We start from the raw sequence: 22,640 nt of genomic DNA, 5'->3' as shown, positions 1-22,640 counted from the left end.
TCCAGTCTCTGATGCCGAAATCGCCTTCGGCGATCAGCCAGAGAATCAATTTGGTGCCGAAATCAAGCGCCGCTTTTGCGATGCTCCACCCCCTCCACTATCAGAGTACGCCAGACGCCATATGGATGGCCACAGGATGTTACCTAATGCTCTGCCCCCGATGGGCCAAGTTCCCGATGGCATCGGTCACTCATGGTATTTATTTTTGGGAACTCGGTTGTAGACTAAGTCCAGCGGGGATGGGGTAGCCGCCATGCGGGGACAGGGGGGCACTGGTGGGAGGTGGTCCGGTGGTGGCAAGCCTGGCCAAAGGGGGACCCTATTTGGCAGGCCGGGACCGTGCGCAGGCCGCTGCCATGCGCATACGTGGCAGTTCCCCGGCCGTATCCATTTGCAGCTAGAGCTGGGTGCTCTATTTTGCGTGCCTGCTAGCCCCCCACCAGACAGAGGGTCGCTGGTCGTTTTGTGCCTTTTTTTTTTGTCGTAAAATGCCACCGTTCCTACGCCGGCGTTAGCACTTAGTCTCAGAATCGGAGAATCCAGCTCCGCTTTTCCCGATTTCGGCGTCGCTGGACGGAGAATTCATTCCCTGGTCTAAAAACTCTGCAGTGCATCTGAGCGTGTTATATATTCAAGTGTTGCAGTCTGCTAGGGAATGTCACGTGATTTGTCGTGACGTCAGCAGGGTGTTTGCGCGGGCTTTCAGTTCACCACCCTGCACTGTAAGAGCAGCGTCTCCAAATAAACCCTGACGAACAGAGTGTGGCTCCTTTACTTTTCTCTTTGTGGCTAACTGGGGAAATATAATCGAGATACACACGCTGGTTTTCAGTCAGGGCTTGACACTGACAAATTAGGGGAAAGTTTCACCCATAATATCATTCACTCTCCTACAAACTCCAGTCAGCTGGTTGCATTGTAGTTGTACAGGTGCTGCATCATGAAATGTGGAGCAGGTATCAGGCACATATAGAACATAGAACAATACAGCGCAGTACAGGCCCTTCGGCCCACGATGTTGCACCGAAACAAAAGCCATCTAACCTACACTATGCCATTATCATCCATATGTTTATCCAATAAACTTTTAAATGCCCTCAATGTTGGCGAGTTCACTACTGTAGCAGGTAGGGCATTCCACGGCCTCACTACTCTTTGCGTAAAGAACCTACCTCTGACCTCTGTCCTATATCTATTACCCCTCAGTTTAAAGTTATGTCCCCTCGTGCCAGCCATTTCCATCCGCGGGAGAAGGCTCTCACTGTCCACCCTATCCAACCCCTAATCATTTTGTATGCCTCTATTAAGTCTCCTCTTAACCTTCTTCTCTCCAACGAAAACAACCTCAAGTCCATCAGCCTTTCCTCATAAGATTTTCCCTCCATACCAGGCAACATCCTGGTAAATCTCCTCTGCACCCGCTCCAAAGCCTCCACGTCCTTCCTATAATGCGGTGACCAGAACTGTACGCAATACTCCAAATGCGGCCGTACCAGAGTTCTGTACAGCTGCAACATGACCTCCCGACTCCGGAACTCAATCCCTCTACCAATAAAGGCCAACACTCCATAGGCCTTCTTCACAACCCTATCAACCTGGGTGGCAACTTTCAGGGATCTATGTACATGGACACCTAGATCCCTCTGCTCATCCACACTTTCAAGAACTTTACCATTAGCCAAATATTCCGCATTCCTGTTATTCCTTCCAAAGTGAATCACCTCACACTTCTCTACATTAAACTCCATTTGCCACCTCTCAGCCCAGCTCTGCAACTTATCTATATCCCTCTGTAACCTGCTACATCCTTCCACACTATCGACAACACCACCGACTTTAGTATCGTCTGCAAATTTACTCACCCACCCTTCTGCGCCTTCCTCTAGGTCATTGATATAAATGACAAACAGCAACGGCCCCAGAACAGATCCTTGTGGTACTCCACTTGTGACTTTACTCCATTCTGAACATTTCCCATCAACCACCACCCTCTGTCTTCTTTCAGCTAGCCAATTTCTGATCCACATCTCTAAATCACCCTCAATCCCCAGCCTCCGTATTTTTTGCAATAGCCTACCGTGGGGAACCTTATCAAACGCTTTGCTGAAATCCATATACAACACATCAACTGCTCTACCCTCGTCTACCTGTTCAGTCACCTTCTCAAATAACTCAATAAGGTTTGTGAGGCATGACCTACCCTTCACAAAGCCATGCTGACTATCCCTGATCATATTATTCCTATCTAGATGATTATAAATCTTGTCTCTTATAATCCCCTCCAAGACTTTACCCACTACAGACGTGAGGCTCACCGGTCTATAGTTGCCGGGGTTGTCTCTGCTCCCCTTTTTGAACAAAGGGACCACATTTGCTGTCCTCCAGTCCTCTGGCACTATTCCTGTAGCCAATCATGACATAAAAATCAAAGCCAAAAGTCCAGCAATCTCTTCCCTGGCCTCCCAGAGAATCCTAGGATAAATCCCATCAGGTCCCGGGGACTTATCTATTTTCAGCCTGTCCAGAATTGCCAACACCTCTTCCCTACGTACCTCAATGCCATCTATTCCAGTAGCCTGGGGCTCAGCATTCTCCTCCACAACATTATCTTTTTCCTGAGTGAATACTGACGAAAAATATTCATTTAGTATCTCGCCTAGGTCATTGATAAAATGTGTTGTTTAATTTTGGTTCTCAGTGGCACCTGAAAGATCCAAACACTGCACTCCATGGCTCGCCTATCTCTTCAGACTCCCCACACAATTTCCCATCCCTGTCCTTGACTGGTCCTACTCTTTCCCTAGTCATTCGCTTACTCTTCACTGGTAAAGTCTTTAATGTTTCAGATGTTTTTTGAACTTGAAACCATGTTGATTCTTGCTGGTTTTATTGTTGTTCCCATGTGTTGCTTTGAGCTAAGACAGCCTTGTGATTCCATTACAACATTGCCTGTGGGAGAAGCCTAACACACGGAGGAATTTTTTCCCAAATGGTTTGGTTTGCCACCTGCTGTTAGTTTTTTTTTCATAAAACAAGTCCCATCTTGTATTTTCTACCAATGTCTGCATTTGTAACCTTTTGAGCAAAATGCAGGTGAAACAAGCAACTTGCACCAGATTACCTCCTCAGGATATTGCAAAGTGCTCACATTCAATCTGTTAATATTTCCTGAATATTAACTGTCACCACTGTTTTGTTTGGGAAAATGCAGCGTACAGATTATTTGCAGCAGAATTCCACCACCGAAATTAATATAATCAGTAAGATGGTTTTATTAGTGTTGAAGTGACACATTTCCAGAATCTTACTTGGAGCAAATAAACAATCGTTTTTGTGGTTAACCTGGAGATCCTGGCTTAATGTTTCAACTGAAAGACTGTCTACAAACTGCACTGCAGTGGTGGCCTCGACAATATGCGCAAACAAGGGTGGGCTTTGAATTGTGAACTAAAATGTTATCAGCTGGATGAAACAAACCCTTTATTCATCTTGCCCATTGTAATAACACTGACTGACATTTATGCGAGCTTTGCCTGCGGTGATGCCAATTAGGGCCAATAGGTGCTTAGATTTGTGGTTCAGGCTCGCTTCCTACAGATGGATGCATTGTGTCATTGACCAGATATACATGACCATCAAACCACCCATACATCACTCAGAAATGTTTCTCAATCATAAAGACTTCCACTCCATTAATGTGCCCAATAAGCGAGGAAGTTCTGGACTTAATTTTAGGAAATTAAGTTGGGCACGTGGAAGGGGTATTATTTTGGAAGCACTTTGGTGGAAGTGACCATAATTAATTTAGAGTAGTTATGGAAAAGGACAAAGATAGACCGGGAATAAAAGTCCTCAATTGGGGTAAAGTTAATTTTACCAAGCTGCAATGTGAATTCGCTAATGTGGACAGGAAACGGCTACTTGAAGATAAACCAGTGCCAGATCTGTGGGAGAAATTGGGCGAAATTTCCAGAATGGAGATCAAGTGCGGTGGCAGGTGGTGATTCCTGCTGGGAGGTGGGTCAGATTCATCCGTGTGATCTTCTGATTTTCAGCAATTAATTATGCATCAGCAAGGAGCTCATCAAATTCTGTGGGTGGACGGGAAGGGTTCACACAGCTGACCATTACCTCCTGGGGTGGAAGTCCTCGTGCTATACTTTACAGCATCAGCACATAATCACTCACTGCAGGCCTGGTGTGTTGTTTAATTTTGGTTCTCAGTGGCACCTAAAAGATCCAAACCCTGCACAACATGGCTCAGCGAGGCCTCCCAGGGAATTCTCCTCCAGGCTGTCTCAGAAAGCTGGGAGGTCTTTCTTAGAGATGGGAGCCAGAAGTCCTGCCTGATCATGCAGGTCTGGGAGGAGGTTGCCAGTGAGGTCAGTGCCCATGGTAAACAGGAAATGACTGGCCTACAGTGCAGGAAGAAGATGAATGATCTGATGTGCTCTGCCAGGATAAGTCAAACATCTGCACATTCCAATCTCTCTCTCTCTCTCTCTCTCTCTCTCTCAGACAGTCTGAGGGTTAGAGACCACAGGGATGACGCACACCACCAGCAGATGGGACATCATCATTGAATGTTCTGCCAGCTGCTATAAGCTCAACATCTCACATAAATTCTTGCACAAATGGCATTTTAATCCCTTACTGGGAAGGACTCCACACACATAACAGGCATGCATGCATCTGAATTGCTCTTTCAACCATTGTGCTCACAGTCCTCCATTTGATTTTCTGCAGGACGTGATCACCTACAACAGAAGGGAGAGCCGAAAGAACAGAGGGGCACCCAAGAGTTGAGGGCACTCATCACCCATGAGAAGCAGGCACTGGAAGGTGAGATTAACCTCCCTCATCATGCCGATCAGGGTCCATCCAGTACACATTGGCCACATGTGGACAATGACCGCAAGTAACCAAGGATATTAGAGCATGTATGGTCAATCACTGATTATCTCTCCTTTCTGTTCCAGCTACGAGCAAGAAAAGGTGAAGACCATCTTCAAGCAAGTGCCCCAGCCCCCAGACCAGCTCAGATGAGGATTCTGCTCATCTATCTGATGAAAATGCATCACTGCATTCACCTCCACCCTCCACCAGCGCAGACACATGCACCTTGGTGGGACCTACTTCTGTAGTAGGCTTGGGTTCACAATCTGGTAATCACCTCACAGACACGTGTCCAGAGAAGGTGGAGGCAGCGACAGCTGAGATCTCTGATGGTCAGAAGACTGCTGAATCTGACTCTGCAATTGGCCCTGAGAGAAATATTGGAGATGCAGAGGCAGGCAGGGGAACATCTGGCAGAGTTTGCAGTGGCTATAACCAGACTGAAACAAAGGATGGAGGATCCGTCTCTATTTTGTCTGATTGTGTCTCTCCAGCAAGAGAGTGCATTGAAGTCTCCATTGGAAGGCTTGGAGACTCAGGTCCAGCAGTTTCTGGCTATGTGCTTGGACCTTGAGGCACGATCAATTGGACAAAAACGATAGTTGAATCCAACTGAGGCTTTATTGCTATCAGATGTGTGGCCACCCACAGCAGCTAGCGAAATGGCTCCTGGCTGGAGGACATGCATATTTATACCCTGCCTCCTGGGCGGAGCCAGCAGGCAGAGACTACCGGCGAACCTGTAGTACAGGTCCTACCGTACATCACCTAATACAGGTGAAATAGAGGTTTACCACATTCACCCCCTGTTAAAAATTGAGTCCGGCGGGAGTGGTGGAAACTATATACAACAATGAGTTAATATTTACAAGATTTGAGCAAACAAATGTCCTTTGATGTCCAGTGGACCGGTCAGAGGTTTAGCCGGTCCGGGGCCTTGAGATGTTCCACTGGGGGCAACGCAGTGGTGTCGGCGATGTTGGTGCTGATCAGGTCGATGGTGACTCTGGGAGCATGCCAAAATCCTCTTCATCGTTGGGCGTGGGCACGGGGGGGGGGGGGGGGAACGGATGGTCCTGGGGGTGGCGGGGGTGTGTGCTGTTGGGAGCGACGGGGGAGGGGAGGGTGGCGCCGGGGGCGGAGAGGGTGTGGGGGTGGAACCTGCTGGTGCCAGGTCCCTGAGGGAGACAGTATCCTGGCGGCCGTCGAGGAACACCACGTAGGCGTACTGGGGGTTTGCGTGGAGCAAGTGCACCCTCTCCACCAACAGGTCCACCTTGTGGAGTCGGACGTGCTTACGGAGAAGCACGGTTCCCGGAGCTGCGAGCCAAGTCGGGACTGACCCCCCGGATGTGGACTTCCTGGGGAAGGCAAAAAGACGTTCATGGGGTGTATTGTTAGTGGCAGTGCAGAGTATGAGCGAATGGAGTGGAGTGCATCAGGGAGGACCTTCTGCCAGCAGGAGGCCGGGAGGTTTCTGGACCGTAGGACCAGCTGAATGGCCCTCCATACCGTCCCATTCTCCCTTTCTCCCTGTCCGTTTCCCTGGGGGTTATAGCTTGTCATTCTGCTGGAGGCGATACCCCTGCTGAGCAGGAACTGACGCAGTTCATCACTCATGAATGAGGATCCCCTGTCACTATGGATGTAGGCGGGGAAACAGAACAGAGTGAAGATTGTGTTGAGAGCTTTAATGACGGTGGCAGACGTCATGTCAGGGCATGGGATGGCAAAGGGGAATCTGGAGTATTCGTCGATCACACTGAGAAAATATGTGTGACGGTCGGTGGAGAGGAGGGGGCCTTTGAAGTCCACGCTGAGGTGTTCAAAGGGGCGGGAGGCCTTCACCAGGCACGCGCGGTCCGGCCGGTAGAAGTGTGGCTTGCACTCCGCAGTCCCTGGTGATTGTCCTTACTTCCTCGACGGAGTAGGGCAGATTTCATGCCTTAATGAAGTGGTACAACCGTGTGACTCCTGGGTGACAAATGCTGTCGTGCAGGGCCCAGAGTCAGTCTACCTGTGCGCTGGCACATGTACCTCGTGATAGGGTGTCTGGAGGCTCGTTGAGTTTGCCGGGGCGATACATAATCTCATAATTATAGGTGGAGAGCCCGATTCTCCACCGCAAGATTTTATCATTTTTGATCTTGCCCCGCTGTGTGTTGTTCATCATGAAGTCTACCGACCGTTGGTCAGTGAGGAGAGTGAATCTCCTGCCGGCCAGGTAATGTCTCCAATGCTGCACAGCTTCAACGATAGCTTGGGACTCCTTTTCGACAAGTGAGTTCCGAATTTCTGAGGCATGAAGGGTGCGGGAAAAGAATGCCACGGGTCTGCCTGCCTGATTGAGTGTGGCGGCTAGAGCGATGTCTGATGCGTTGCTTTCTACTTGGAAGGGCAGTGTCTCTACAGCGTGCATTGTGGCCTTGGCAATATCGGCTCTGATCCGGGCGAAGGCCTGTTGGGCCTCGGCCGTCAGGGGAAACTGGGTGGACAGTATGAGTGGGTGGGCCTTGTACGCATAGTTTGGGACCCACTGAGTGTAGTACGAAAAGAACCCCAGGCAGCGTTTGAGGGCCTTGGGGGAGGGGGAGCTCCATGAGGGGGCGCATGCAGTCGGGATCGGGCCCCAGAACTCCGTTCTGGACCACATAGCCGAGGATGGCTAAGCGTGCCTAGTACTCCAGGTGTGGTCTTGTCTATTTGGACACTGATCCCATGCTGGCTAATACTGCAAAAAGAGACATTTAAAAAAGACACGACACCATTACGTAAATCAGAATTCATTGAACTTGTGAACTCAGCAACTCGTGCAGGAGTTCAGTTTTGATGACACCATGCCTACGCAAATAGATGATATTGCCATGTGATCCCCTCTAGGTCCAGCTCTCGTGAACCTCTTTGATGGGTTTATTGACACCCTTGCATATTTCCGATATGTGGATGATCTGTTGCTATATTTCAGTCAGGAGTTGTATGTAATAATTTCCTTACATGTCTTCATGGGCTCCATCCTGTACTCAAATTCACCTTTGAAATGGCATAGTCAAATGAACTCTTCTTCCTTAATATACCGGTTGAGACATCTGCCAGGGGGTTCTTTACCAACCTCCACCACAAGCCTACCTTCACAAGTCAAGATACCCATTGGGATTCTCAAATTTTCACACGCTGTACAATTGATCTTGTCAGCATCCTTGTAACTAGGACCCAAGCGATTTGTTCACCATATAAACTTGATGCTGATTTAGGACACATCAAAGACATCCTGCAGGATAACGACTCCCCTGATCAGATCGTTTCACGCTGTATTTCAAACAAACTCACAAAAAGCTTAAGGCCCTTTGGCCCTGAAAAGTGCCCAGTCTACCTCCGGTTACCCTGCAAGGGTAAGGTATCTCAAAAATTTGAGCAACAGGTGAAGCTAGCTGTTTCATGCTGCCACTATGCACTACACGAGTGGTATTCATCACTAACAAGATGCTAGCATCAAACCAAAAAGACTTTCTGTCTATCGCACCAATGAGTAATGTGGAAATGAATTTAAGTGCCAGTGTGATGTTGGGTTTGAAGGCCACACGTCGCAGAGACGAGAGGATCCCAGAGACTGGAGCTTGTCTCAGCTGCTGTTTGCAATGGGCAATGGAGAGACCATGCCCAACCAGCTAGTGCTTGCAAAACTCAAAAACGCAAAGTTCAATATTAGATGTAATTCCACGATTGGACAATATTTTCTAAATAATCCTCTGTGCTAAGAATTGCACTGCAACCAATTTAACATTGTCAGTTGGGCTTGCAGTGTGGTGCATTTACATATGCTAGAAATACGTCTATTAATACACAAGGCCCTGTTCTTTGCAGACAGAAAGAACAGAAACACACATTGCATCTATTTCGGCCCAACAAAATAAGTGACAGCCATTTGATGATTCATTCCCTAAGGCAATGCCTTGACCAATCAGGGTCAAGTTGCCTGGTTCAAATTTCAAACCAGGCTTGCCAGTTATTTGCTAGTTACCATCTTCTGGTGCATTCTCCATGGCAATTCTGCTACCAATCAGAGTCTACTTGTCAACCAATTGGCATTCTCTTGTCATACATTATAAATAGTTGCTTTCCCCTTGTTCTATTGTTCGTGTGAACTGTCCTGATGATCAGTGCAAAATGAATGATAATCGATTAAGTACTTTTGAAATGTAGTCACTGTTGTGATGAAGGAACCGAAGCAACCAATTTTCACGCATCAAACTCCCACAAAAAGCAAAAGATGAGGTACCTGAATTTCTAATCACTGCCTGGCAGGATCAGATGTCAAGATATCGAGCTCATTTTACCGGACGAGTTCCGCCAGAATCGGGACAGGATGTGGCCGTTAGATCCCGAGAGGCTTCTTCCTGGATTCCCAATGGTTGTTACACCTCAAAATCTAATGAGATCTCGTGAGATGTCACTATCTTGATCCTCCCAAGCGATCGGAGGCTCCTTCCCAAGTGATCGGAGGCTCCAGGGAGGTTGGTATCTGGGCAGGGTGGCACTCTGGCACTGATTCCACCTGGACATCTTGGCGCTGGTACCCTGATAATGCCACCTGGGTGACATGCACTTCCAGTTGTCCAGGTGGCACTGCCAGGCTGACGGGCACTGCCAGGGTGCAGTTGGCAGTGCCAAGTTGTCCAAATGACATTTTTCCCATGCCTAGGGTTGGGCACAGCATTGCCCAGCCCATACAAGGTGGGGTGCAGGGGGCTTGAAAACCCCCCAACAGGTGTGTTGGGGCATTGGGAGGTTACGGGGTCGCATCAGGGGTCAGAAAATGGCACCCCGATCTCTCCCAGCAGAGCTCCTCAGTGTAGGAAATGTGACTGAGTGAACGCCTCGGTGGGGCGTTCCTTGTTGAAGCCCAAAAAAACAGTTGGCGGCCTCATTCTCGTCACTACAAGTGTCGGGCACGACCCCTCTAATCCTGCGCTGAATGGACTTCTTATTTGGTTAGATCGCACCCTTCATGTTTAAATTTTTTTTTTACTGTAACAACCAAGCTGAAAGCAACATAAAACAATGGACACCTTATACTTTAAACTACAAGAAAGTTTTCACCATTTAACTTTTAAAATGGCCAAACTCTCTCCACAGTAATAGTTTAAGTGGAGATTTCATTTTGCAGAACCAGTCCAAAGCTCTTCTCAGCACCCAATGGGTTGTTTCATTTTCCCTATCCAGTGGGACAATCCCTTTCACAGTGATGGTTATCCTCTAGTCAAGCGTGGCAGATGTTCTATCCCTGTTTAAATCCTCATGAATTTACTCTCTTCAGCCCAAGCATGTGCTCCGACCGACATTCTGCACGGTGAACAGAGACTGGCTAAATCTATCTGCTCGCTATCAAATTCTTGCAGACTGACATTGTCAGTGAGATTCAGGGAAAAATTAAGAAAACTCTGTTAGCTCATGTACAATAACTTGCTATGGCCTATTCCCCTCTCAGTGTCAGTTGCTGTGGATAAATGATTCACATGGGCCTTCTATCCAGGCAGAAAAGCTAATTAGTTATCCTCTAGACTCCCAAGTCTATTTAATATTGGAATGGAATGGAGTATTACCATATATCAACCCTGCCATTCCTAACACCTCACTGTGTTTTGGAGAATATTAGTCTATGCACTGTTATCACAGATGCCCTTGCCATTATTCACAGATGTGAACATCTTGTCCAGTAAAATAAACTTGCTCGCCTTTCAGCAGGCAAGCTTGTTATTGGGCAGAATTCAGAATGAATTAGTTCCTCCGTTTTTCCCTAAATTAAAGAGACAGTCCCAAAACATATATTTTAAAGGGAAACGGAATGAAATGGAGGTGACTTTGAGCAGCAGATCAGATGGCGGCAGTTTAAAAGAGGGCTCCACGGGAACACAGAAATAAAGTCTCTGGAATAACGATTGGTCATGCACGAGATGTCTGGTTCAATGTGCCTATACCAGTTGTAAACCGGGGAGTCCAGTGCTTGGGCCCCTCCCTTGCTTCTAAAGATCAGTTCTTCAGTTGGCACCAATCCTGTGACTATGTGGTTTGGGGGATGAACGATGAGCTTGGGACATGTTGCCACTTAACAGGGATTTTGGGTGCAGAGTACCTGTGTCCAAGGGCTGCCCAGCATGAAGTTTCCTCAGCTTGGATCTCTCCGGAGCAGAGGAATAGCAGGATATCAAGGTTACCCATACATTCTACCTTTCAGCTGTGATATTGACTCTGAGCTGTAGGGACATAGGGAGTGGCATTGCTAAAGTAATTCTGTTTTTATGTTCAGTTATGTACGCAATTGTACCTGCAGCAAATTTCTGTTAGGGCAATGAAAGTGTATTGATTATTGATTGACTAAGATTGTTAACAAACAGGATACCAGGCTGTGGGATCCATGGCAAAATCATATATTGGATCCAAAATTGGCTCAAGGGCAGGAAGAAACATGTAATGGTCAATGGATATAATGGAGTGAGATTCTTCAGGGTTTAGCATGAAATCCCTTGCTTTTTGACATATTTGACAAAGATTTGGACTTGAATGCAGGGGGTATGATTCAGAGGTTTGCAGACGATCCACAATTAGAACATAGAACATAGAACGATATAGCGCAGTACAGGCCCTTCGGCCCACGATGTTGCACCGAAACAAAAGCCATCTAACCTACACTATGCCATTATCATCCATATGTTTATCCAATAAACTTTTAAATGCCCTCAATGTTGGCGAGTTCACTACTGTAGCAGGTAGGGCATTCCACGGCCTCACTACTCTTTGCGTAAAGAACCTACCTCTGACCTCTGTCCTATATCTATTACCCCTCAGTTTAAAGCTATGTCCCCTCGTGCCAGCCATTTCCATCCGTGGGAGAAGGCTCTCACTGTCACCCTATCCAACCCCCTGATCATTTTGTATGCCTCTATTAAGTCTCCTCTTAACCTTCTTCTCTCCAACGAAAACAACCTCAAGTCCATCAGCCTTTCCTCATAAGATTTTCCCTCCATACCAGGCAACATCCTGGTAAATCTCCTCTGCACCCGCTCCAAAGCCTCCACATCCTTCCTATAATGCGGTGACCAGAACTGTACGCAATACTCCAAATGCGGCCGTACCAGAGTTCTGTACAGCTGCAACATGACCTCCTGACTCCGTGTAGTTGGCCGTGTAGTTGATGATAAGGAAGGAAGCTGTGGATTGCAGGAAGATTATTCGGGTGCGTGGAACGGTGTCATATAATCCTGAGGGACTTGATATGGTGGATATCTGGAGGATGTTTCCATACTAAAACTCGGGGACATAGGGTGGGATTCTCCCTCCCGTGCGGTGCGCCCCCGCTGATGGTGGGATTCTCCATCCCGTCAACTGGCCAATGTGATTTCCCATTGTGAGCAGCGGGTGTGAGTGCGCTGCCGGCACAACAGAGAATCCCGACAGTGGAGAATCCAGCCCATAGTTTTTCTCATCTCTTATTTTAAAATATTTCTCCCAAGGGGAGAATAAGTGTTGTAGAATTCTAATAAGTGTTTCAGAATTCTCTTCTCCAGAATGTAGTGGAGGGCGGAGGGAAAGTCTGAATTTATTCAAGGCAAAATTAGACTGATTTGGTTCAGCATGGCTTACTCCTGTTCCTAAATGGAGTCCAGTCCAGAGAAATGTGTGCTGATAGATTTGTGAAGGCTACTAAGGCAAGGGAATACACAATGAAAGGTAGTGTATGGAGAAATGTAGAGGATTGGGGCCTTGGAGCGCCTGTATATAGATTCTCAAAGGTAGCTGGGCAGGTTTTTCAGGTGGTGAAGAAAGCAGATGGATTACCTCCTTTTCATTAGCCAAGGCAGGGAGATTAGTTCAGTGGCAGCTGCAGTGCTGCGTACTGTCCTGACCACTACACTATGATGCAATCACATCTTTCCTGGAGGGAGTACAGAGAAGATTACAAAGAACATAGCACAGTACAGGCCCTTCAGCTCACGATGTTGTTTATCCTAATCTAACGATTTATCCTAATCTAAGATCAACCTAACCTACACCCCTTCAATTTACTGCTGTCCGTGTGTCTGTCTAAGAGTCGCTTAAATGCCCCGAATGACTCTGACTCCACCACCTCCGCTGGCAGTGCATTCCACACACCCACCACGCTCTGTGGAAAGAACCTACCTCTGACATTTCATTTATACCTTCCTCCAATCGCCTTAAAATTATGTCCCCTCGTGACAGCCTTTTCCACCCTGGGGAAAAGTCTCTGGCTATCCACTCTATCCATGCCTCTCATCACCTTGTACACCTCTATCAAATCACCTCTCTGCCTCCTTCGCTCCAGTGAGAAAAGCCCTAGCTCCCTCAACCTTTCTTCATAAGACATGCCCTCCAGTCCAGGCAGCATCCTGGTAAATCTCCTCTGTACCCTCTCCAAAGCATCCACATCCTTCCTATAATGAAGCGACCAGAACTGGACACAGTATTTGGGTCTATCTAGAGTTTTATAAAGCTCCCCCTGTTAATGAAAGCCAACACACCATACGCCGCCTTAACAACCCCATCAACCTGGGTGGCAACTTTGCGGGATCTATGTACGTGGACCCAAAGACCCAAAGCCCTTAATGTTGGGTGGGGTTACTGGGTAATGGGAATAGGGTGGAGGTGTGGGCTTGGGTGGGGTGCTCTTTCCAAGAGCCAGTGCAGACTTGATGGGCTGAATGGCCTCCTTCTGCACAGTAAATTCTATGATCTATGATACTTCCAAGAATCCTGCCATTAACCCTGTATTCAGCATTCAAATTCGACCTTCCAAAATGAATCACTTCACATTCATCAAGGTTGAACTCCATTGCCACTTCTCAGCCCAGCTCTGCATCCTGTCAATGTCTTGTTGTAACCTGCAACAACCCTCAACACTATCTACAACTCCCCCAACCTTCGTGTCATCGGCTAACTTAATAAAGAGCAGAGGTCCCAGAACAGATCCTTGTGGGACACCACTGGTCACCGACCTCAAGGCGGAATACTTTCCATACTACCACTCGCTGTCTTCTTTCGGCCAGCCAATTCTGTATCCAGACAGCAAAACTTCCTTGTATCCCATGCCCCCTAACTTTCTGAATGAACCTACCATGGGGAACCTTATCAAATGCCTTACTGAAATCCATGTACACCACATCCACTGCCAGACCTTCATCAATGTGTCTCGTCACATCCTCAAAGAATTCAATGAGACTTGTGAGGCATGACCTGCCCCTCACAAAGCCATGCTGACTATCTTTAATCAAACTATGTTTTTCTAAATAATCATAAATCCCAGAATCCTTTCCAGTATTTTGCTCACCACAGACGTAAGACTGATGGGTCTGTAATTCCCAGGGATTTCCCTATTCCCTTTCTTGAACAGGGGAACAACATTCGCCTCCCTCCAATCATCCGGTACTACTCCAGTGGAGAGTGAGGTCGCAAAGATCACCGCCAACGGCGCAGCAATCTCCTACCTCGCTTCCCGTAGAAACCTTGGGTATATCCCATCAGGCCCAGGGGACTTATCTATCCTGCTGCTTTTCAAAATTTCCAGCACATCCTCCTTCTTAATATCAACCTGATCGAGTCTATTAACCTGGTTCACACTGCTCTCATGAGCAACAAGGTCCCTCTCTCTAGTGAATACTGAAGCAAAGTAGTCATTTAGGGCCTCCTCCATCTCCTCAGACTCTAGGCACAAGTTCCCTCCACTATGCCTGATCGGCCCTACTCTCACTCTGATTAGCACAGGGCTAAATAGCTGGCTTTGAAAGCAGACCAAGGCAGGCCAGCAGCACGGTTCAATTCCCGTAACAGCCTCCCCGAACAGGCGCCGGAATGTGGCGACTAGGGGCTTTTCACAGTAACTTCATTGAAGCCTACTTGTGACAGTAAGCGATTTTCATTCATTTCATTTTTCATCATCCTCTTATTTCTCATATAAGTGTAGAACACCTTGGGGTTTTCCCTAATCCTACCCGCCAGGGCTTTTTCATGCCCCCTTCTAGCTCTCCTCAGTCCATTGATAAGGATGTTGCCTGGACGTGAGAATTTTAGCTGTGGAGAAAGATTAGATAAGTCAGATTTGTTTTCTTTGGACAAAGGAGGCTGTTCAGTGACCTAATAGAATTGTATAAAATTGAAGGGTCGACATGAAGGCCCTTTTTTTTGATTGAGAGTTACAAAACCATATTTAGGACAAGAGGTAGGAGACCTGCAGGGGATTCAAGGGAATTATATTTTTACTACATAGCCTACTTGGACTTCAGCAAGGCTTTGGATAAGCTATGCTCCCTGGTCATTGATGCCTCCATCAAGGGAAAAGATTTCTTACTGTCTATCTATGCCCATCATAATTTTATACGTCCCAATCATGACCCCCCTCAGTCTCCTCTGCTACAAGGAAAACAACCCCAGTCTATCCAATCTCACTTCATTGCTACAACCCTCGACATGGGAGACTGATAGCGAAAATAAGAGCCTATGGATCCAAGGACATTTGGCAAAATGGATCCAAAATTAGATGAGTGGCAGGAAGCAGAGGATGATGGACGAGGTGTTTTTCTGACTGGAAGCCTGTGTCCAGTGGGCTTCCACAGGGATCAGTGTTGGGGTCCTTGCTGTTTGTGGTTTATATAAATGATTTAAATATAAATGTAGGAGGGTTGATCAGTAATTTCACTGATGATATGAAAATTGGGTGGGGTGGTAAATATTGAGGAGGATAGCCTTAGATCAAAGAGGAATATAGATGTGCTGATCAGTGGTAAGTGGAATTCAACCGGATAATTGGGCAGGACAAACCGGGCAAGGGAATACATGATAAAAGGTAGGACCCTGGGAAACACCGAGCATCAGAGAGACCTTGATGTGCATGTGCACTGGTCCTTTAAGGCGGCAGAGCAAGTGCACATAGTGGTTAAGAAGGCCTATGGTATTCTTCCCTTCATTATCTGAGGCACAGAGTTTAAGAGCAGGGAGGTTATGCTGCAACTGTATGAAACGTTGGTTAGGCCACAACTAGAGTATTGTGTGCAGTTCTGGAATCCACATAGATTATCATAGAATTTACAGTGCAGAAGGAGGCCATTCGGCCCATCGAGTCTGCACCGGGCATTGGAAAGAGCACCCCACCCAAGGTCAACATCTCCACCTATCCCTGTAACCCCACCCAACACTAAGGGCAATTTGGACAATTTATCATGGCCAATCCACCTAACCTGCACATCTTTGGACTGTGGGAGGAAACCGGAGCACCCGGAGGAAACCCACGCACACAGGGGGAGGATGTGCAGACTCCACACAGACAGTGACCCAAGCCGAAATCGAACCTGGGACCCTGGAGCTGTGAAGCAATTGTGCTATCCACAATGCCCCTAAATTATAGGAGGAATGGGTAGGTCGTGTCTGACTAATTTGGTAGAATTTTTTGAGGACGTTACCAGTGCAGTAGATAACGGGGAGCCAATGGATGTATATCTGGATTTCCAGAAAGCTTTTGACAAGGTGCCGCACAAAAGGTTGCAGCATAAACTAAAGATGCATGGCATTGAGGGTAAAGTGGTAGCATGGGTAGAGGATTGGTTAACTAACAGAAAGCAGAGAGTGGGGATAAATGGGTGTTTCTCTGGTTGGCAACCTGTAACAAGTGGGGTCCCTCAAGGATCAGTGTTGGGCCCGCAGTTGTTCACAATTTACATAGATGATTTGGAGTTGGGGACCAAGTGCAATGTGTCAAAGTTTGCAGACGACACTAAGATGAGTGGTAAAGCAAAAAGTGCAGAGGATACCGGAAGTCTGCAGAAGGATTTGGATAGGTTAGGTGAATGGGCTAGGGTCTGGCAGATGGAATTCAATGTTGCCAAGTGTGAGGCTATCCATTTTGGGAGGAATAACAGCAGAATGGATTATTATTTAAACGGTAAGATGTTAAAACATGCTGCTGTGCAGAGGGACCTGGGTGTGCTGGTGCACGAGTCGCAAAAAGTTGGTGTGCAGGTGCAACAGGTGATTAAGAAGGCTAATCAAGTTTTGTCTTTCATTGCTAGAGGGATGGAGATCAAGACTAGGGATGTTATGCTGCAATTGTATAGGGTGTTGCTGAGGCCACATCTGGAGTATTGTGTTCAGTTTTGGTCTCCTTACCTGAGAAAGGACATATTGGCACTGGAGGGAGTGCAGAGGAGATTCACTAGGTTAATCCCAGAGTTGAGGGGATTAGATTATGACGAGAGGTTGAGTAGACTGGGACTGTACTCATTGGAGTTTAGAAGGATGCGGGGGGGATCTTATTGAAACATATAAGATTATGAAGGGAATAGATAGGATAGGTGTGGGCAGGTTGTTTCCACTGGTCGGGGAAAGCAGAACTAGGGGGCATAGCCTCAAAATAAGGGGAAGTAGATTTAAGACCGAGTTTAGGAAGTACTTCTTCACCCAAAGGGTTGTGAATCTCTGGAATTCCTTGCCCAGTGAAGCAGTTGAGGCTCCTTCTTTAAACGTTTTTCAGAAAAGGATAGATACCTTTCTAAAGAATAAAGGGATTCGGGGATATGGAGAGTGGAGCTGAGTCCACAAAGATCAGCCATGATCTCATTAAATGGCGGAGCAGGCTCGAGGGGCCAGATGGCCTACTCCTGTTCCTAGTTCTTATGTTCTTATGAATGTGAGAGTTCTGGAAAGGGTGCACAGGAGATTTACCAGGATGTACTTGGGCTGGAGGGTTTTAGCTATGGAGAGAGATTGGATAGACTGTTTTTTTCCCCATTGTAGCAGAGGAGACTGAAGGGGGACATGATTGGGACGTATAAAATTATGATGGGCATAGATAGACGGGAAGAAACCTTTCCCCTTGATGGAGGTGTCAATGACATGGGGCATAGATTTAAGGTAAGGGGCAGGAGGTTTAGAGAGTATGTGGTGGGAGTTTGGAACTTGCAGCCTCAAAGGATGGTGGAGGCAGAGACTCCCATCACATTTCAGAAGTATTCAGATGTGCACTTGCGATGCCAAGACATGCCAGGCTATGGGCCAAGTGCTTGAAAATTGGATTAGACTAGCTCGATGAGTGTTTTTGACTGGCACAAATACGATGGGCCGAGGATCTTTTCTGTGCATAGACCTCTGTAACTTGGCTTTGCACTCAGACGTATCTAGCCTACAAGGCTCCAGGCCAAGAGCTGTAAAGTGTGATGAATCAGAGTGGGAACGAACATGGACATCTATCATATGATCATAAGAAATGGGAGCAGGAGGAGGCCATTCGCATCATTGAGCCTGCTGTGCTCCTTGATAAGCTCATGGCTGACCTGATTATGGCCTTAAGTCCACTTTCCTGCCTGTACTCCATAACCCTTAACTCCCTGTTGGTCAAAAATGTATTGAACTCAGCTTGAATATATTCAGCAACACAGCCTCCAACGTGCCCTGGAGAAGAAAATTGCAAAGACGAACCACCCTCTTGTAAACAAATTCCTCCTCATCTCTGTCTTAAATGGGAGACCCCTTATTTTTAAACGCTGTCCCCTAGTTCTACCACAAGACAAAGATCAGATTAACAATGAGATTATAGTGAGATACAGTAAGATGTTACATAGGAAATATGGCACAGCAGAAATTCTGTTCATTTGGTCGATGCTGGTGTTGATGCTGAACACAAGTCTTGCCCCAACTTACTTCATCTAACTGTCAATATATCCTTCTAATGTTGTCGGCAACAGGCAAACATTGAACGGTGGCACATTGGCGAGGACCCAGATTCAATTTCAGTCTCGAATAACTGTCTGGGGAATTTCCACTTTCTCCCCATGTCTGAGTGGGTCTCCTCCAGGTGCTCCGTTTTCTCTTCTCAGTCCAAAAATTTGCAGATTAGGTGGGGTTACGGGGTGGTCCTAGGTAGGATGCTCTTTCGGAGGGTCAGTGCAAACTTGATGGGCCAAATGACCTCCTTCTGCACTGCAGGAATCCTATGGTTTTAATTCTATGGGGTCGATAATACTCACCACAGGCAATATCATGGGAGATTTTGTGGTAACTTCAACTCCTTTTTCATGGTGGTGATAATAATAATCTTTGTTAGTGTCACAAGTAGGCTTACACTAACACTGCAATGAAGTTACTATAAAAATCTCCGAGTTGCCAACACTCTGGTGCCTGTTCGTGTACGCTGAGGGAGAGTTCAGAATGTCCAAATCACCTAACAAACACGTCTTTTGGACTTGTGGGAGGAAACCAGAGCACCAGATGACCCCTCCTACCCGGGTTAGTCTCTCTTCCTATGCAAACACTACATCCATTGACTTTCAGTTCTGAATTAATAGCAAAATTTGGAGGATGGTTTTATTTTCTATCTTGTGTTCCTTCTGATTATCTGTAATATAGTAATAACTACAAGTGATAGATTCTTACAACACAATGGGCGAGGAATTGCCCATTGTGCTTTGCCAGTTTTTTGAAGGAGATATCCATTAAGTCCCACACTTCCTCAACGTCAGCAAAACTAAGGAGCTGGTCATCGACTTCAGGAAGTGAAGTATCGTACACACCCCTGTCGACATCAATGGTGCCGAGGTGGAGATGGTTGACAGCTTCAAATCCTTAGCTGTACACATCACCAACAATCTGTCCTGGTTCACCCACATCGACACTATAGAACATAGAACATAGAAAATACAGCACAGAACAGGCCCTTCGGCCCACGATGTTGTGCCGAACCTTTGTCCTAGATTAATCATAGATTATCATTGAATTTACAGTGCAGAAGGAGGCCATTCGGCCCCCTGAGTCTGCACCGGCTCTTGGAAAGAGCACCCTACCCAATCTCAACACCTCCACCCAACACCAAGGGCAATTTTGGACACTAAGGGCAATTTATCATGGCCAATCCACCTACCCTGCACATCTTTGGACTGTGGGAGGAAACTGGAGCACCCGGAGGAAACCCACGCAGACACGGTGAGGACGTGCAGACTCCGCACAGACAGTGACCCAAGCCGGAATCGAACCTGGGACCCTGGAGCTGTGAAGCAATTGTGCTATCCACAATGCTACCGTGCTGCCCTTAAGAACAAATAAATCTACACTATATCATTTTACCGTAATCCATGTACCTATCCAATAGCTGCTTGAAGGTCCCTAATGTTTCCGACTCAACTACTTCCACAGGCAGTGCATTCCATACCCCCACTACTCTCTGGGTAAAGAACCTACCTCTGATATCCCTCCTATATCTTCCACCTTTCACCTTAAATTTATGTCCCCTTGTAATGGTTTGTTCCACCCGGGGAAAAAGTCTCTGACTGTCTACTCTATCTATTCCCTTGATCATCTTATAAACCTCTATCAAGTCGCCCCTCATCCTTCTCCGTTCTAATGAGAAAAGGCCGAGCACCCTCAACCTTTCCTCGTAAGACCTACTCTCTATTCCAGGTAACATCCTGGTAAATCTTCTTTGCACCTTTTCCAAAGCTTCCACATCCTTCCTAAAATGAGGTGACCAGAACTGTACACAGTACTCCAATTGTGGCCTTACCAAAGTTTTGTACAGCTGCATCATCACCTCACGGCTCTTAAATTCAATCCCTCTGTTAATGACCAAGAAAGCACAACAGAGCCGCTACTTCCTTAGGAAATTCGGCATATCCACATTGACTCTTTCCAATTTTAACAGATGCGCCACAGAAAGCATCCTATCTGGTTGCATCACAGCATGGTATGGCAACTGCTCGGCCCAAGACCGTAATGAACCACAGAGAGTCGTGAACACAGCCCAGTCCATCACGTGAACCCGCCTCCCATCCATTGACTCCATCTACACCTTCCACTGCCTTGGGAAAGCGGGCGGCATAATCAAAGATCGTTCCTACCCGGGTTATTCTCTCTTCCTTCGGGCAGGAGATACAAAAGTCTGAGAACGCGCACAAACAGAATCAAAAACAACTTCTTCCCCGCTGTTACCAGACTCCTGAATGACCCTCTTATGGACTGAACTGATCATTCCACGCATCTTCTCTACTGAGTAGCACTACACTTCATATGCTTCACCCGATGTCTGTGTCTATGTGTTTGTATTGTGTATCTATCGTATGTCCTATGTTTTTAATTGTGTATCTGTCGTATGTCCTATGTTTTTAATTGTGTATCTATCGTATGTCCTATGCTTCTCTTATTTGGAATGATCTGTGTGGACTGTATGCAACACAATACTTTTCACTGTATCTCTGTACACGTGACAATAAATCTAAATCCAATCCACTCCTGTTCGTTCCACTGCATGTTTCTCCCCTTCAAGTATTTATCCAACTCCTTTTCTGTAAGTTCCTATTGCATCTGCTTCCACCACCCCTTCAGGCAGCGTATTCCAGAGCATCATAACTCACTGCCCAAGCAAAAAAGTTTGTCTATTCTCACCTGTGGCTCTTCTATCAATTGTTTTAAATCTATTTTCTGATGACCAATCTTTCTACTGGCGGAAGCAGTTTCTCCTTGTTTATTTGATTAAAACCCTTCATGATTTTGAATCCTAACTCTGCTTTGCTCTAATTAGGGCAATTCCATCTCAATTAGTCTTTTCACATCACTGAAGCCTTTCATCCCTGGTCCTGTTCCGATAGATCAACTCTGCTTTGCCCAGGTATTCACATGGGATCCAAAATGGCAGATGCAGTATAATTTGGATAAGTGTGAGGTTACTCACTTTGGAGGCAAAAACAAGAAGGCAGATTACTACCGGAATGGTTGTAAATTGGGCGAGGAGTGTGTGCAACGGGACCTGGGTGTCCTTGTGCACCAGTCACTGAAGGTCAACATGCAGATGCAGTAACAAAGGCTAATGTTAGTTGGCCTTCATTACTAAAGGTTTCGAATTCAGAAGCAGGGATGTGTTGCTGCATTTATAGCGGGCCTTGGTGAGGTCACACCTAGAATATTGTGTTCAGTTTTAGTCTCCTTTTCTGAGGAAGGATGTTCTTGCTCTCGAGGGAGTGCTGCAAAGGCTTACCAGACTGATTCCAGGGATAGCGGGACTGTCATATGAGAAGAGATTAGAACATAGAACATAGAACGATACAGCGCAGTACAGGCCCTTCGACCCACGATGTTGCACCGAAACAAAAGCCATCTAACCTACACTATGCCATTATCATCTATATGTTTATCCAATAAACTTTTAAATGCCCTCAATGTTGGCGAGTTCACTACTGTAGCAGGTAGGGCATTCCACGGCCTCACTACTCTTTGTGTAAAGAACCTACCTCTGACCTCTGTCCTATATCTATTACCCCTCAGTTTAAAGTTATGTCCCCTCGTGCCAGCCATTTCCATCCGCGGGAGAAGGCTCTCACTGTCCACCCTATCCAGCCCCCTAATCATTTTGTATGCCTCTATTAAGTCTCCTCTTAACCTTCTTCTCTCCAACGAAAACAACCTCGAGTCCATCAGCCTTTCCTCATAAGACTTTCCCTCCATACCAGGCAACATCCTGGTAAATCTCCTCTGCACCCGCTCCAAAGCCTCCACGTCCTTCCTATAATGCGGTGACCAGAACTGTACGCAATACTCCAAATGCGGCCGTACCAGAGTTCTGTACAGCTGCAACATGACCTCCCGACTCCGGAACTCAATCCCTCTACCAATAAAGGCCAACACTCCATAGGCCTTCTTCACAACCCTATCAACCTGGGTGGCAACTTTCAGGGATCTATGTACATGGACACCTAGATCCC

At 46.7% G+C, this 22,640-nt stretch overlaps 1 protein-coding gene across 1 annotated transcript in view; it reads left to right on the top strand.

The window, feature by feature from the left end:
* LOC140425802 (phosphatase and actin regulator 1-like) overlaps positions 1-5,865 on the top strand; it is a 53,408-nt gene extending 47,543 nt beyond the window's left edge. The window contains exons 2-3 of the mRNA XM_072510213.1: positions 4,747-4,842; positions 4,980-5,865. Coding sequence (XP_072366314.1) covers positions 4,747-4,842; positions 4,980-4,999 — 116 coding nt within the window. The 3' untranslated portion in view covers positions 5,000-5,865. The remainder of the gene's footprint in view (positions 1-4,746; positions 4,843-4,979) is intronic.
* The last annotated feature ends 16,775 nt before the right edge of the window (positions 5,866-22,640 follow it).

Source organism: Scyliorhinus torazame, chromosome 6 (genome assembly GCF_047496885.1).
Source record: "Scyliorhinus torazame isolate Kashiwa2021f chromosome 6, sScyTor2.1, whole genome shotgun sequence".
NCBI lineage: Eukaryota > Metazoa > Chordata > Chondrichthyes > Carcharhiniformes > Scyliorhinidae > Scyliorhinus > Scyliorhinus torazame.
This window is presented reverse-complemented; position numbering and strand designations above follow the sequence as displayed.